This window comes from Paramisgurnus dabryanus, chromosome 12 (assembly GCF_030506205.2).
Source record: "Paramisgurnus dabryanus chromosome 12, PD_genome_1.1, whole genome shotgun sequence".
NCBI lineage: Eukaryota > Metazoa > Chordata > Actinopteri > Cypriniformes > Cobitidae > Paramisgurnus > Paramisgurnus dabryanus.
Genome location: NC_133348.1, coordinates 5,531,971 through 5,549,907, shown reverse-complemented (window position 1 = coordinate 5,549,907; position 17,937 = coordinate 5,531,971). Strand labels below are relative to the sequence as shown.

General features: G+C 38.3%; 1 protein-coding gene across 1 annotated transcript in view; it reads left to right on the top strand.

The window, feature by feature from the left end:
* The window catches only part of dcbld1 (discoidin, CUB and LCCL domain containing 1), a 37,798-nt gene extending 21,537 nt beyond the window's left edge, over positions 1–16,261 (top strand). Inside the window, exons 8-15 of the mRNA XM_065256255.1 lie at positions 873–1,067; positions 6,617–6,738; positions 9,471–9,627; positions 9,714–9,800; positions 9,894–9,978; positions 11,315–11,364; positions 11,869–11,988; positions 14,550–16,261. Of these exons, the coding sequence (XP_065112327.1) occupies positions 873–1,067; positions 6,617–6,738; positions 9,471–9,627; positions 9,714–9,800; positions 9,894–9,978; positions 11,315–11,364; positions 11,869–11,988; positions 14,550–15,127 (1,394 nt within the window). The 3' untranslated portion in view covers positions 15,128–16,261. The remainder of the gene's footprint in view (positions 1–872; positions 1,068–6,616; positions 6,739–9,470; positions 9,628–9,713; positions 9,801–9,893; positions 9,979–11,314; positions 11,365–11,868; positions 11,989–14,549) is intronic.
* Positions 16,262–17,937: the final 1,676 nt, after the last annotated feature.

Genomic DNA, 17,937 nt, shown 5'->3' with positions numbered 1-17,937 from the left:
ATCAAATGTTTAACTTTAGGGGAGCTGGAAAAAGAGCACATTTTCAAAAAAAGTGGAATGTCCCTTTAATATCCTAATGATTTTTTTGGCATAATAAATTAACCCATACAATGTATTTTTGGCTATTGCTACACATAAACCCATGCGACTAATGACTGGTTTTGTGGTCCAGGGTCACATATTGCGAATACAGTATGTCCAAAATATATTCATAGATGCCTGGATGGTGCACTTTTTCAAATTGTTATACTGGTTGTATAATGTGTATAAAAAAATGCCAAGTGAACCAACTTTTACTTGTGCTTTGAGACATTTGCACCCAATGTACATAGCCAAAGTTTGCAAAATGTCTTCAAAGTATGCAGTTACATCAATCAGATCTTGTCTAACCTCCGGCTGGTCTGTCTTTAAATGCTTGATCTCTGAAACATGATAATGTGGCAGATCAGGAATAAGCACAGGATGTATTGGACATGTTTTTCCTCTTTAAAGGAAGCATGTGTCTTTCCCCCTCTTTTATTATAATATTGCCATGTTCATAGCACATACGTCTTCATTTAACCGTACACATGGTGGGCATTTTAAGAGCCCAGTGTTTCCTGTTGAATCAGCGTACACGTAACTGAGATTTTGCTCACATGTGCATTTTATTATGTTGGTAAATGCTAGACACAACTAGAACTAACCCCTCTTTTGATGTTCAGTTTTTTGATGAATAAGAAATGTTGGAATTGATTAATGCATAAACTTCAATGAAAACATGTCTGGCCACATCACAAGATCACTGAGATGAAACGGCTTTGACCTTTATTTAAATGCATATATGCATTTTCTAACCTAACCTACAGGATGGTTTGCTTTGTCTCCTACAGACTGCGATAAACAGTCAGTTCTTCAGATGGTGACAACCTTCACAAGCTCCTCATGGCACAATATCACCTCTGATGGGTCTGAAGTTGAATGGTTCCCTAACAACACCCACCCATCCATCTCCGAGGACCCTGCTGAAGTTAATAACAGTCCACAGTGGCTCCAGATCGACCTCGGAGAAAAACGAAGGATCACAGGTAATACACACATAAACCTTAGACACCTGACTTGTTTATTGCAGTACATTCTAGGATTGCCTTCTTCATGCATGCTTTGCTGGCCTAGTTATCTTTTAAGGCATCGTACTATACAATGCTGTCTAGGTATGCCTGCTAGGTCATTTACATACAGTTTAACTGTTTTCAACTAAGCGTATCTGGACATGCACAATTCCTGACGCTCGTGATGCTGGAAGTCGCTAAGCTTCCATTGAAATGAACGAGATCATTCAAAATTTTGCGCTTTTATGACTTGTCCCGTATCTGGACACCCACAATTCCTGACGCTCGTGTTGCAAGAAGTTGCCAAGCTTCCACTGAAATGAACGAGATCGTTCAAAATTTTGCGCTTTTATGACTTGTCGCGTATCTGGACACCCCACATTTCCTGACGCGCGTGTTGCCGGAAGTCGCCAAGCTTCCATTGAAATGAATGAGATCATTCAAAATTTTGCGCTTTTATGACTTGTAACGTATCTGGACACCCACAATTCCTGACGCTCGTGTTGCCAGAAGTTGCCAAGCTTCCACTGAAATGAACGAGATCGTTCAAAATTTTGCGCTTTTATGACTTGTCGCGTATATCTGGACACCCACAATTCCTGACGCTCGTGTTGCCAGAAGTTGCCAAGCTTCCACTGAAATGAACGAGATCATTCAAAATTTTGCGCTTTTATGACTTGTCGCATATCTGGACACCCACAATTCTTGACACTCGTGTTGCTGGAAGTCGCTAAGCTTCCATTGAAATAAACGAGATCATTCAAAATTTTTACGCTTTTATGAAACGAACAACCAAAATGCATAAAAACCTTGTTGTGTAAACAGCCCCATAAATCTCATTACTAGACTTGATCCCAACACAAACAACAATTTGAAATACCTCAGGATGGGTTAAGAGGGGTGATTATCCTCTCAAAAGGGCTTTCTCGTGATCAGCTCTGAAGTTTTAAGCATTACTTTCCGAGCACATGAGCGTAGACCAACACCCCCATCAACTAACTGGTATCTGTGTCTTTTGAACAGTTCCTGGTATCACATGAAGAAAGACCCTCTCTGTGTCCATTCATCCCAAGTACAAACCCTCTTACAAAAGCACATTTAAATATAGGAAGACGCAGGACGTGTCGTTTATTTTGAGCGTGCAGCGTGTAGTCGGCACAGGCGAGGTAAATCTGCTCCGCTTGAAGAGTCACGGTGTACTCGAAACAAGATAATGCTCACTTTGTCTCCTATGTGGGAACTGTGCTTTGGGATATGATGACCTTGAGTGAAACCAGCACAGTTCAGAGTAAAGGCTCTGTTATCTTCATGGTGATGCCGTAAATTTGCCAGGCTAAATATGGCTCAAGAAAAATTGTCTACGTCCTTAGGGTCTCCATGTACTGTTGTTATTTTTCATCTGTGTGAATAAAAACTTAATCGTAAATTGCTAAGAGAGTATCATAAATATAGCAATAAGGCACGGGGGTTATTTGTTATAATTATTTTTATGGATATAAGTCACATACACCGCATACTCCAGCCAAATATCAAAATCACCTCATGATTTCCTCGCCCTCAAGCAATCCGAGATACATATGTCCATCATCTTTTAAACAAACACATTTGGGGTTATTTCAGTAAATGTCTTTGCTTTTCCGAGGTTATAATGGGAGAAAACGGGGATCAGGGAACAACTTCTGACTTTAAACCCCCAAAAAAGTGCGTTCATGCTTTACAGGGGTAATCCACATAGCTTCACCGGTTTAGCTGGTCTCCCAACTTGGTTTTAGCTGTTATTGCTCGTGTAGCAAGCTGGTCTAGCTGTGTTTTGGTCACTTTTTAAGCTGGTCTAGCTGGATTTAGCTGGTCAGGCTGAAAGACCAGCTGACCCATCAGCTTGACCAGCTTTGCCAGGCTGAGGGGACCGGCTTAAACCAGCTACTGCCACCTTAAACCAGCTAAAACCAGCTACCAGGTCTTAGCTGGATTTTTCAGTAGGGTAATGATATTTTGATATTGCAAAATAAACTTGTATTTCAGTCAACAAGATAAACTAGATAGAAAAGTTTGAAGACAAACTTTATGTTGGCTTGACAAAGCCTAGCCTGAACGTTTAAAACAGATTGAGAGAAATTTAAAACAAGTTTAGTTTAGTAATATAACTTTCCGTAAACATGATACCAAAAGTTACCATGTTAGCATGTTTAGCACTAAGTTAGCATGATGTTAACATAAATTTGCATGAAGCTAGCATGATGTTAACATGAATTAGCATGAAGCTAGTATGATGCTAACATGAATTAGCATGAAGCTAACATGATGCTAACATGAATTAGCATGAAGCTAACATGAATTAGCATGAAGCTAGCATGATGCTAACATGAATTAGCATGAAGCTAACATGAATTAGCATGAAGCTAACATGATGCTAACATGAATTAGCATGAAGCTAGCATGATGTTAACATGAATTAGCATGAAGCTAGTATGATGCTAACATGAATTAGCATGAAGCTAACATGATGCTAACATGAATTAGCATGAAGCTAACATGAATTAGCATGAAGCTAGCATGATGCTAACATGAATTAGCATGAAGCTAACATGAATTAGCATGAAGCTAACATGATGTTAACATGAATTAGCATGAAGCTAGCATGATGCTAACATGAATTAACATGAAGCTAGCATGATGCTAACATTAATTAGCATGAAGCTAGCATGATGCTAACTTGAATTAGCATGAAGCTAACATGAATTAGCATGAAGCTAGCATGATGCTAACATGAATTAGCATGAAGCTAGCATGATGCTAACATGAATTAGCATGAAGCTAGCATGATGCTAACATGAATTAGCATGAAGCTAACATGATGCTAACATGAATTAGCATGAAGCTAGCATGATGCTAACATGAATTAACATGAAGCTAGCATGATGCTAACATGAATTAGCATGAAGCTAGCATGATGCTAACATGAATTAGCATGAAGCTAGTATGATGTTAACATGAATTAGCATGAAGCTAGCATGATGCTAACATGAATAAGCATGAAGCTAGCATGATGCTAACATGAATAAGCATGAAGCTAGCATGATGCTAACATGAATTAGCATGAAGTTAGCATGATGCTAACATGAATTAACATGAAGCTAGCATGATGCTAACATGAATTAGCATGAAGCTAGCATGATGCTAACATGAATTGGCATGAAGCTAGCATGATGCTAGCATGATTAGCAGGAAGCTAGCATGATGCTAGCATGATTAGCATTAAGCTAACATGAATTAGCATGAAGCTAGCACGATGCTAACATGAATTAGCATGAAGCTAGCACGATGCTAACATGAATTAGCATGAAGCTAGCACGAAGTTAACATGAATTAGCATGAAGCTAGCACGATGCTAACATGAATTAGCATGAAGCTAGCACGATGCTAACATGAATTAGCATGAAGCTAGCACGATGCTAACATGAATTAGCATGAAGCTAGCACGATGCTAACATGAATTAGCATGAAGCTAGCACGATGCTAACATGAATTAGCATGAAGCTAGCACGATGCTAACATGAATTAGCATGAAGCTAGCACGATGCTAACATGAATTAGCATGAAGTTAGCATGATGCTAACATGAATTAGTATGAAGCTAGCATGATGCTAACATGATTAGCATGAAGTTAGCAAGATTTATTATGAAATTAGCATAAAGCTAGCACGAAACTAGCATGAAGCTAGTATGACTTAGCATGGAGCTAGCATAAGGCTAACATGACCAAAAGACCCAACCCCCATGTCTCTATGATGTTCGGATCCAGAGATATAAGGCTTTGTTTATTATGTTGCTAGGGTGCTCATATTTGGTTGCTAGGGGCGTGGCTTAATACATCAATAAGAATCCTCCGAGACTGATTGGATGCCTGAGCAAAATGAGCCCACCCCCATGTCTCTGTGACACTGTGCTGCAAAGATATCCATCTGGGCATTTTATAATGGCAGTCTATGGGATATGTTGCTAGGGTGCCCAAAAATGGTTGCTAGGGGCGTGGCTTAATAGTTATGGGGCGATCCTGAGAGACTGATTGGATGCCTGACTAAATTGAGCCCACCCCCATGTCTCTACGACACTCTAAAGTGAAGATATTCCATCTGGGACGCTTTTATTCCCTTATATGGGCATGTTCCCTGCCCCATTATAAGTCAATGGGGAAATTTGGGTGCCCCTTACACCCCAAGGGTGAAACTTACACCCCAATGTGATGTATGTTCTTACAGAGCCTGCCAGCCTCTTCAAATGTGGTAACCCACAAGTTTCTAAAAATTTCTCGCTTGCAGCTATGACCCGTCAAAGTTTGTCGCAATGTTAAGTCAATGGAAAATTTGGGGTGTTTGAGCGCCCCGTTTAGGAATTCGGTAGGTCCCATCAGTTAGAAAAGTCATAGCACCAATCTACGTACCAGTCTTAAAAGTTTTGTAAAGTTTTGTGGGTGTAGCTTGAAAGCTCTAGGAGGAGTTACTGTGAGAAAAAGTGTGGACCAGAATAATAATAATAATAATAATAATAAGCTTAGATCGAAGAACAGTATGTTGGCTTTGTCAAGCCAACATAATAAAAACTAGTGTTAACTAAAATAGGAAAAATAAGAATTTCCCTCCATATTTATATAAAAAATTTGAAAATATTTCATCTTAAATGAAAATATTTGGTAACCCTTGTCTAATGCTATGTACACTCCGAACGCGGGGAACCGCGTTACTCGCGGGATTTAACTTCGTGTCATGCAAATGTTTAGCGAATTTGGGCGAAGACGTGTTTTAGGCTTATAGCACGGCAAATGCACCGCCATTATCGCGTCATTCGCATCGCCCCACGCAAGGACGCGACTGATAGCGTCTTTGCATTGACTTTGTATGTAATCTACTCACGCAAATCGTTGAGCTCGTGTCTGGTATAAACCCACAGTAAGAGATATTCTTACCTGTTCAGTTTTATAATTCCTCTCTTGTTTATTTTGGTGTATACATGCATATTAATCTTCAAGGACAAGTTTTAATGGCTTTTAAAAAGGTACCACCTCCTCTCAGGTTTCTTTTCTTGCTTTATACAGCTGCTTCTCTTTGAACTGTTCAGGCTTTTCGCAGACGAGTAACTTCCTTTGACAACTCAAGCACACTTTCAAGTCATCACACTTCAATCTCAAAACTTCACACTTTTTCTAAATGAAGTGGTGGCTCCACATCTTTGATGTTCTTAATTGTTCTCAGTGGGTAATAACAGGGCTTTGGGTCTTTCAGCACTATCGTGTAAACTTCACTTCAGCGTTTTCCTCAAGAATGTGATATTTAACCGAAAGAGTCTGGTAGGCGCTGTCTGGAAGTGCTTGTAACATTAGGCTATAGACTTCATTTCAATCACATTTCTGGTCTGAATGAATGCTTACATCACAGGAAAATGACTTGAGGGGCACAAAGGGCTAAATGCCTTTTTTAAGATCTTTTTATCATGATGAATGTTTCTCATAAACTGTGTTTGTTTTGTAGGTATTTTGACAACAGGGTTGACTATTGCGAACCTTGAATATTTTGTGAAAAACTACAAGATTGAGTACAAAGAGAGGAATCGCTGGCGGGTGTTTACCCAGTATAACAGCTCCAGTGATATGGTAAGACTATCTTTACAGGTTGGATTTTTTTACATAACATGCACTATCATGCAAAATATGATCATATTAATCATAGTTTTGGCAGTTTGATTATCATTTGTAATACCAGAGTTTTACTAAAAATTTCATGGTATCATGGTTTGTAAATTTGTGGAAACAGTGGTTTCACTACAAATTAAAGGACAAGTTCGGTATTTTACACTTAAAGCCCTGTTTTCAGATTGTTTATGGTGAAATAGAATGGTTTTGACTGAAATTTCGACATATGCGGCTGCCCCGAGAATTTTCGCGTGTTTGTGTTTCACCTCCCACCTCTACAATGGGTTTAATGGTGCACTGGAACAATCCTTCCTAAAATGCATTAAACTTTCGTTTACAAAGACGTGAAACTCACCGAGTGGTCAGGGGTGTTCACTGAAATGCTCACACAAAAACCTCTGCAAAATACGCATTCCAACGGGTTTTTGCCGGGAACTTTGTTTCTATTCTTGCTATTGGCAATGGCGGATTAGTGCCACCTCCTGGGCTGGAGTGTCTATTATTCAAGCTCTAAGCGGAAGAATGTACGGGTGTGAGGCGTTTGGAAAAATAGGTCCACAAGTTAACAACGAATGCTAAAACAGCTGTTGGAAAGCATCTTTTGCAGCGATTTTTTTGTGAGCATATCAGTGAACACCCCTGACCACTCGGTGAGTTTCACGTCTTTGTAAACGAAAGTTTAATGCATTTTAGGAAGGATTGTTCCAGTGCACCTATAAACCCATTGTAGAGGTGGGAGGTGAAACACAAACACGCGAAAATTCTCGGGGCAGCCGCATATGTCGAAATTTCAGTCAAAACCGTTCTATTTCATCATAAACAATCTGAAAACAGGGCTTTAAGTCTAAAATACCGAACTTCTCCTTTAAATCAGAAATGACAGTAAATTTTCATAGTGGACATTTCATGGTAATTTATATAGCTCATTTTAACATTTATGCATTCGAAAGATGCTTTTATCCAAAGCAATTTATGCTACGTACACACCAAATGCGGGGCATCACGTTACCCGCTCTAGATTACCCACGGAATTTAACTTCGTGTCATGTAAATTTTTTGCTTGAGTTGAATATTTTCAACTTGGCGGAGACACGTTTGAGGCGAATAGCGTGTGTTTTTGCGTCACATGCACCGCCCATATGCGTTATTCGCATCGCCCTATGCGAGGAAGCATCTGATCGCGTCTTTGCATTGACTTTGTATGTAATCTACTCGCACAAATTGTTAAACTCGCGTCTGGTGTAAACCCACAATTACTGTGCATTGCAAGGTATCCTATAAATTGTTTATCATCTTTCCCTTGGTTCGAACCTATGACCCATGAATGTTGCATTGTTTCAAAAGAAGCTTTACATGAAAGACGAAGAAAAGAAAATGGAAAAATTATAAAAAGTGGGAGGGGGTTTAAAGGTATTTCATGCATTCTGATTTATTAACACAGTTTAATGCTGCATTCACATCAGCTGCGGTAGAGGCGTCAAGCGCGAGTGATTCCAACGTTAAGTCAATGGAAAGACGCGTTTGCGTGCCACTGGAGGTCTCGCGGCGCAAATGAGACGTGATTCTGCCTCATTTGTGCATCTAGTTCGCGTGAATCGTACAAATTGAGCGTTGCAGCTGGAAACGTGCAAGTTGAAAAATTTGAACTTTGGCGGAAAATGTGCCGCGTTAACCAATCAGGAGCTTGCTCTAGTAGTGAGGTGATTACAGGAAGCGAGCAGAGTTGCAGAAGATCCTCCCATGACGCAAATTTCCGCATGAATGTCTCTGACTAGAATTTCACGCACGAAAGAAGCGAGTACACTCAAAATGTTCAAGCATCCATAGGGCTGTCACAATGATAAAATAATCGTCTCATTGCGATGAGGTCGAACATCATTTCAGATCACCGCAATGATTGCAGATCTATCTTAAAACACAAGGGGGAGCTGCAGCGCCTGTGAAAATGAGAACGTATCGGATGGCATATCGGATTGCAAAGCCATTCAATACAGTGGAAAAACAGCATTTAAAGAAATGCTGCAAAACTTTGATAAGCAGTATGAACTGCCAGATAAAACATACATTTCCAAAACGGCTATTCCAAATTTAGAGAAGTGAAGAATGCTTTTTAAGGATTTGTAGGAATAGATTTTTTTTGCGGCCACTACAGACGTGGTCCGGTACTTTTTACACTTTTAAAGAATTTACACTTTTTTAAAGATAAGTTAAATAATTACTTTTCAATATGTGTGTTTTAATATGTACTGCCAGGTAAACCTTATTTCATGAAAAAAAACAAAGAATTATGAGAATTAAATATCAAAGCAATAAAACAGATAATTAATCATCAAAGCCCTAAACAGGAAAATTAATCGTCATAACCGTCACAATTTATTAGACAATTAACCGTCAGCCAAATTTCATAACCGTGACAGCCCTAAGCGTCCAACTACGCGTGGTAGACGCGAATTTGACGCCTCAAACGCGTCTGGTGTGAACCCACAGTAAGAGTTGAATTCCTAATGCTAAACATAGGCAAAGTGTCAAAAAAGCAGTTGGACGTGTGACAGAGTATTTCTGGTGTAAAACAACGTAAGGGGGAAGGAAACGATGACTTTTAATTTTAACTATCCCTTTTAAGAATGTAAATGTAAGTGCAATGTTTTTTATTAAGAATATAAATATAAATGCAAATTTTTCATCAATCTTAGATTTTTGAAGGAAATGCAGACAGCTTCCACCAAACACGCAACACCTTCCATCCGTCCATCGCAACGCGATTCATTCGCCTTGTCCCTCAACAATGGCACAGAATAATGGCCATGAGAGTTCAGCTTCTGGGCTGTCCTTACATAAAACCCGCCCCAGGTACGTTTGTGTAAGGCATTAGTGTATTACAACCAAATTTTTTACATTTAAACTATTAACTAAAGCTCAATTTTGTCTCTGTGCAGTGAATTCATCTCAGGTGACACAGGAGGCCTTGCCTACGCAGCCCATTCAGAATATGACTAAGCCGGTTCCTTCTCAGGCTGATCTGGGTATGACTGTCAGACTTAAAATGATGAAGTACACATTACAGAAGTGCTGGTTTTCTTCCTCTATCTAACCTGTGTTGTATTTTTACTTCTCAGTTCATCTCATTGTTATCATCGTGCCCATTGTTCTGCTCGTGGTCCTTCTGCTGGTGGGGATTTGTGTTGTTAAAATGCTTTACAGGTAAGTCAATTGTATTCACTTTGGTTAATTAGCCAAGTTGTTGTTGAGAAAAAAACATGTTCTCTCTTGATAACCGCCGGGAGGAAGTAATTTACAAATTATGTCAGATAAGACATTTAAAGCTCATACATACATTTTTACTAACAGGAGAAAATACTCCAGTCTTGTCAAAGTCCTCTATCCATTAAAGGTGCAGTGTGTAAATTGTATAGTTACAAATCTAGTGGTGAGGTTGCGAATTTCAACCAACGGCTCAGCCCACTGCTCACCCCTTACTTTTGAAACACACAGAGAAGCTATGGTAGCCGCCACCGGACAAACATGCCCTTGTCGTAGACAACTTAGTTAAAACACTTTGTCCGTTAAGGGCTTCTGTAGAAACATGGCGGCACAAAATGGCGACTTCCATGTAATGGGACCCTTGGTGTATGTAGATAAAAACGTCTCATTCTAAGGTAATAAACCTTCACTATGAGAGGTCATTATACTGATAATATAGTTTTGTATATTATTTTGCATTTCTGTCAGGAGATCCTTCTAAAAATTACACACTGCACCTTTAAACATCTTCATTAATTTTACCCCTGTAAGGAACTTGTTTTATTCTGTTGATGAAGTTTTTAACCAAGTAAATCAAAATGTAGTTTTACATTATTTAGGAAAAATTTATTAATTAAACAACTTTACTTTTATTCCCCATCATTAAACCTGGTTCTTGCAATAAGTATAGACATAAAAGCTAGCATGGTGCTCAAAAACCTGACCTTCAGTCCATTTACAGTGTTGAATAAAGATTACGATTTTCCAGGCATTGCTGTTGTATTTTGTCTGCCTATTCTCTGTTGTCTGTCTTGAGAGGGCTTAAGGGTCAGATATGTATACTGGAGGACTTATCTCAGTCTGTATGAAACCCCCATTATCAAACACAGCAGACGCGTATGCTCATGCAGTGATTTGCCTGCCCTAACAGATATTGCAGCCGCTGGTGTCCATAAAGCAGCCACCGTAAACTGATATAAACTGAGCACCTCGTGGGCTGTTGTGATTTCTTCAAGGCACTTGTGGGTTCCATTCATAAAGAATGGAAATGTTAAGGAAGGAAGATAAAGAAGGGTTGAGGGTCAAAGGTCAGTGTCAGGAGATGTGCCAGCTGAATCAGTCTCTGGAGAGAGAAAGCTCTATGATGTAATGATGATCAATGACTACAGATGCTTTCATAGAGGTGTTTCAGGGGAATAGTATGGCTTTTTTATGTGCCGTGAATGATGAGGGTTTAGGGAGACTGCGGACTGTGCCACCTGTGTCTCTGTTGCTGATGTTTGTCATTGTCCCACAGTAAGAAGACAAAGGAGAACACGTACGGCTCTGCGGATGCACATCACACGGGTCAGTGAATACACTTAAAGGGACAGTTCATCCGAAAATAAAAATGTGTTTTATAATTTACATCACAAATCACATTTCAAGTCATTGCAAACCTGTATGGTGTTCATGTTTTGAAGGTGGTTTATTCATTTTGTCCATGCAATAAAAGCATACTTTGAAAAAGGGCTGTCAAGCTCTATATTTGCATCACAAAGTTTCAAGACATGTGTTTTAGGATTGCATTTGATAGGGTTGTGTTTGGAATAGATAAGAAATAATACTGGTAAACAAAACAAAAATTGTGTAATGTACACGTTTGCACCGACAACAAACCTGACTGTAATGGCATACTTCATTTTTTTTTTGTCTCTTCAATCTTTAATCCTTCTTATTGTCACCATGACATCTCCCTTCTTATATACTTTCCTTTCTTTTCTGCATGTATAATTAAGGCCTAGCTGCTTGACAAGCGTGAAGGGTAAATCCATATTTCACGGCTGATTGTTAAATGATTCTCATCTACAGGCTGTTGGAGACAGATAAAACAGCCCTTTGCCAGACATCAGTCTACAGAGTTTACCATTAAATACAACACTGAGAAGGACCCCATCCAGAAACTAGACCTGGTAACCAGTGCAATGGCAGGTGAGATTGAAATTGAACAAGCACATATTTGGTGTTTAGTATTTAGCTATATATAGTGGTTTTCGGACCAAGATTTCACTGTGGGTGGAGCAAACCATACGGCAACAACAAAAACATTTGGCCAAAAATATATTTTTAAATGTATTTATTTTTAAATTTATATTTAAATATATGCTACATACATTTTGTAGAAAGTGAAGCTTAATTAACTCTTTCACCGCCAGCATTTTTTTAAAAAGTTGCCAGCCAGCGCCAGCGTTTTCATGATTTTCACCAAAGTTTAATGCCTTCCAGAAAATGTTCTTCTTTAAATATATTAACATACAATATACCAAATGAAAGAACAGACCCTCTGCTTTCAAAAAAAAAAAAAAAAACGTTTCATCCTACCTTTAGTGGTTCTTTTGCAATCAGCTTTTGAATATGGGTAGGTTTCTGCAAAAACACCACATTTTGAGCAAAAAGCAGAGATAATTCCATTTTTGTGACGAACTTTTCATAGAGATCCCATTCAGAGCGATCTTTAAAACAGACACGGACATGCAGCCGCTTGCCATAGGGCAATACTTCCGGGTTTAAAAAGTAGCGGTATTGCGGAAAGACGGAAAATCTCGTCATTGGCGGGGAAGCGTTTTCTCTTAATTGATGAGATATCTCGTCAATGGCGGTGAAAGAGTTAAAAATATTTTTGAATTTGAAAATTGAATATAAATTTTTTTTAAATGTATTTCAGGGGCAACAAATACATGTCTTCTTTTACAACCCATAAAGCAAAAAAATATATTTATCCTGGCCAAAATATAAAAGTTTAGAAAGTATATTTTTCAGTTCAAAATATATTTAATTTTAACCTTTTTAAACCTGTTATCTTTACAGGTTATAACATAAACACAGTTTTTCTTCCAATGCGACGTGAATATGAATGCTTTAAAATATATTTCAAAATATACAAAAAATGGCCAAAAAATATATTGGTGAATATTTATTTTTATAAACATATCTACAAATATATTGCTATATATATATATATATATATATATATATATATATATATATATATATATATATATATATATATATATATATATATATATATATATATATATATATATAGCCCATTTTTTATATTTTGAAATGTATTTAAAATTGTATTAGAAAATATATATTTTTTGCTGTATGGGTTGGATGTTCATTTATATGTCAATGACATGCTTGCACAATACTGGCACGCATTAACCAGCTTTTTTAGTTCTTTTTGCAAATGCGTGTGAAGTTTTTTTAATTGAACTTTATATTACATATAAATATTAAAATATAACTTATCAGGACTGGACTCACAAAGACAAAGTGTTTAATTCTGCCACTGTAGTCTGGTAAAAGACTAAGGCCTGAACACTTTCTTGAGACGAAATACTCATTGGCTGATAATTGAGCAATTTATGACATTATCATTCTGCGCCAAGAAATAATTTTTTTTTAAATAATGGCAACCACCTGAACGCACGCCAAATGAACGTGTCTGCTGATGCTGAATTGACAGTTTTCCCTCTGCTCTCCTTCGGGGCTGTAATTAATGATGATTTGAGGTTTGCGCAAGACGTCAAGCTTACATCCACTTATTAAACCTTGACGCTTGACTTTCAGCCTCTCAGAGGAAATATAAAAAAGGTTTACATTGATTTTAGTTTGCTATTACATTTTTAGTCTTAATTACAGTTGTAGAGAGATGCAGACAGTTTATTTATTACTCTGTCAGCTGTTCTTCATTAGACTGTAAGGGAGCATCTTTAAAATATCCGTTTTTTATGTTCCTCATATGATGGCATTGGTTATTTCGTGTTCTTGGTCCTGTTCTTTAACTCTTTCACCGCCAGCGTTTTTTAAAAAAGTTGCCAGCCAGCGCCAGCGTTTTTCATGATTTTCATCAAAGTTTAATGCCTTCCAGAAAATGTTCTTCTTTAAATATATAAACATACAATATACCAAATGAAAGAACAGACCCTATGCTTTCAATAAAAAAAAAAAAACGTTTCATCCTACCTTTAGTGGTTCTTTTGTAATCAGCTTTTGAATATGGGTAGGTTTCTGCAAAAACACCACATTTTGAGCAAAAAGCAGAGATAATTCCATTTTTGTGACAGACTTTTCATAGAGATCCCATTCAGAGCGATCTTTAAAACGGACAGGGACATGCAGCCGCTTGCCATAGGGCAATACTTCCGGGTTTAAAAAGTAGCGGTATTGCGGAAAGACGGAAAATCTCGTCATTGGCGGGGAAGCGTTTTCTCTTAATTGATGAGATATCTCGTCAATGGCGGGGAAAGAGTTAAAAATGCCACAGTTGGTTAACCAGGTACATTTCTAGATAACTCTGCATAAACCAGGATGTTCCTAATTTTCATTTCAAGCTGTCTTAATGTTTAGCCAGCTATATTAACAGAGAAACGTATCCAACTTCTTATGAAGAAGATATCTCAGGTTATACTATTAATAAGCATGTTCATAGACACTGTTGTCATTGTTTTATTGCTCCCATACTGAATCTCCCTCTTCATCTTCAGCCGAGTACCAGCAGCCACTTATGCTTGGCACGGATACGGTGTCTAGAAAAGGCTCAACATTCCGGCCCATGGACACGGATGCCAAAGACAAGGACATTGAGGCTACATCTCACTATGACCGCTTGCAAACAGGAATCCAGTACGCCTTGCCACTGACCAATCAAGAGCCGGAGTACGCCACGCCAATCATCGAACGCCACGCTTTCCGCAAAGATCCCTTCATAACAGATCCCAGCTACAGCGTTCCAGGGGCGGTACTTAACAAAAGCCCATCGTTTCGGGCGATGGAGGGCAATAACTGTAGAAAAGTAATCGGAGGGCTGGCTGGAAGCTACCAGATGCCTCAGGTCAAAAAAGACGGAGGGAAGTGCTTGGAGGGTATCTACGACAGCCCGAAAATCCGCAAGTCTGTCAGACAAAATGGAAATTTGGAGTACCAGAGACCCCAAATAAAAGCCCCCGTGCATGAGTGCTATTCAACTCCAAGAGACTGTGTTAGACTGGCCATCTCTGGACCCAGACCGGACCCCGAGGGCAGTAGATCTGACCCAGAGGGCAGCAGCTCAGATGGTACCTGAGCAGAACTATACTGTGATGTGCTTGATATATCAACCAAATCACCTCCGGATTCTTCTGTTAACTTATTTGTATGTAAGGGACACCTTTGTTTTGTATTTTTGCAGTTGAAGACAGATGGGGATGTGAAATTGTGTATTGTGTGTATATATGACTTGCATCGTTTTAAATAATTGTTTTTTATTCTTTCTCCTGTTTCGTGAAATGGGAATCTATTTTTTTTTAATTAATGCGATAACACTTTACAGTAAGGTTGTATGTGTTAACATTAGTAAGTACATTAGCTTACATGAACTAACAATATGCAATATAGTTTATCAGGGTTTGAATAGTTTGGTTCCAAAAACAGATAACTATAGGCTGCTATAGAAGTTTTGTTTATTGTTAGTTCATGATGGCACATTTACTAATTTTATCAAAAACAACCTTTATTGTAAAGTGTTACCAAATGCTTTGCCTGTATCAGAGGACAAACAACAAAATGCGGAAATATGCAAAAAATGTGTCTTTGTGAACTGTGAAAGTGAGCCAGATTTTTATGCATACAATGTGATCATCTCAATGTTTTCAATCCCAGGTCTACAGGCAGAAAACTAGAGATGGTTTTGTTCCTTTCTAACCCAGTTTAGACTGCTTGTAAGGATTGTATGTTTACCTTATCTTTACCAGTTTTTCTGTCATTTTATTTCCTGCTTCTTCATGCTGATTTAATTTTCTTCTTCATGCCGACTGTTGTCCTGATGTCAACGTATTGGGGCATACACTTGTTTCTTTGTCCAGATGATTGTTGACTGCGAAGCAATAACAGACTGAAATGTTATTTGGTCCTGTTCGTTTAGTGTATGGGAATATACATGCATATGTACATGTTTGATTTGTATATTAAGATGAGAAACAAAAAATAGAGGAAATGTTACTGCGTTCCTGAAGATCTGGGCATTGCTGCTGTGTTTGAAGGACAATCCTTGTTAAAGATTTCAGACAGGTCTTCATTTCTGTGAAATGTTGGTGGGGATTTGGTTTGGGACTGTGCCCATGAAGATCTTGTCGTGCTGGTGTGTTGAAGTGCTGGGAATCTCAATGCTGTGTTTGTGCTCATCTTAAACCCTGATTAAAAACACCAGCTGCTGAACCTGCCCTATGAAGGTCTATTCACTTAAAAATGTGCACATCTCAGCAGAACCAAAAGAATTTTAAGGCTTTAGTGAAAACGGGTTGTCAAACCAGACATCCCAGAAACCCTTGTGTGGTATTGAAAAGAATGTAACAGTGTAGTGTTAGCTTATTGACCCTCTCTTTTAACCTGACTGCCACAGATTTGAGGTCGTAGGCCTATGTATAAAATGCAGGCATATATAGGTACACATACAACCACACATGTACAAACAGATGTGTGTTGTTCATTTGATAAAGCATTATTTTAGCAACAAAAGGGTTATGGGTTTGATCTCATAGTTCAATCTGTTTTAAGTCGATCTGGAAAAATCCAGTGGAATGATATCTTATGGCTTTATTAGTTCATGTAGTATTATTTATTGTAGCTAATGGACTTTGTTTATCTTACAAACGCGGTGTTGCCAACTATTTTAAATGTAAAACTAGATAAAGTCAGCTTGAAGTCACTTATCGTACCAGATGATGTGATACTCACGACGCAATCAATAGGTTTTTCGAGCCGACAGGCGCATGACGTCAAGGTGCCGCGAGAGCGATAGAGAAATCATACAAAGAAGCTTAATTTCGAATCGCTCTCGCGGTACTTTGACGTCATCTGCTTGTTAGTTCTGGCGGCGCTGCCTGAAGTGGAACAACAAGCGCGTGCATGTTGACAAACTGTCACACACTCAAATCAGCTCGCAGTTTTTCATAAGAGTTTTATAATCTCCTCAGAGTTTAATATGCGCACAAATCGCCTCAAAGTTTAATATCAGCAGAAACTTGATGTCTTAAGCAGAAATGTTTACAATTTTAGTACTTTTATCAATTTGTCCGTCGAGTTAAAACAATGCGCGCATCGTTTGGACTACTTTATGACACTTTTATAGTGTTTGAATTTCTTTCATGGACATTTGTTCATTTTTATTGTTATATGGAAGAGTGACCAGGGATATTCTTCAGAAATTTGTATGTTACTGATCAACTTGAAGGTAAACATGACTTTGAGGTAAGCAAGCAATTCTATTAAATCTATAGCTCGGATTTCTGCTCTAATGCTACCCCCTACTGTTCAAATGCAGTACTGCAATGGTTAAAGAATACCTACAACAATTCACATTCACATTTTCATCAGTGTTAAACTCATGACCTTTAGCATAATGCAATGCAGTATTATGTACCTAAGTTATACAGAATCAAAACAGCAACACTCAGGGCAAACAAATGTAAGTTTATTCAAACATTTCATGTCATACATAACTACACGTGTAACATTGATTCCAAATCTCCCAAGTTACAGAAATGATGACACTGAAAATAAAAGCAGTGTTTAAAAAAGATAAATGCAGAAACCAGTTAAAAATAATTTGCTATGAAGAACTAAAATGACCATCTGGGTTGTCTGTGCCATGCACTGGCTGTGTGGGAAGAAACTAGTGCCCCAAGGGGACGCACTGCACCCGAGTCCATACTAATCAGTAACAAAGAACATAAGTTACACAAACAGCTCACTTAGCCAACCCACATACTGATAAGAGAAGACCATATGGCCAAAAGAACTGATTGCCCTCATATAACATCTAATAAAACACCTGTGAAGATTACAGTGAGGAAAACAAAGCAGCAGAACATAAGTGTGAGGATCATGAATAATGTA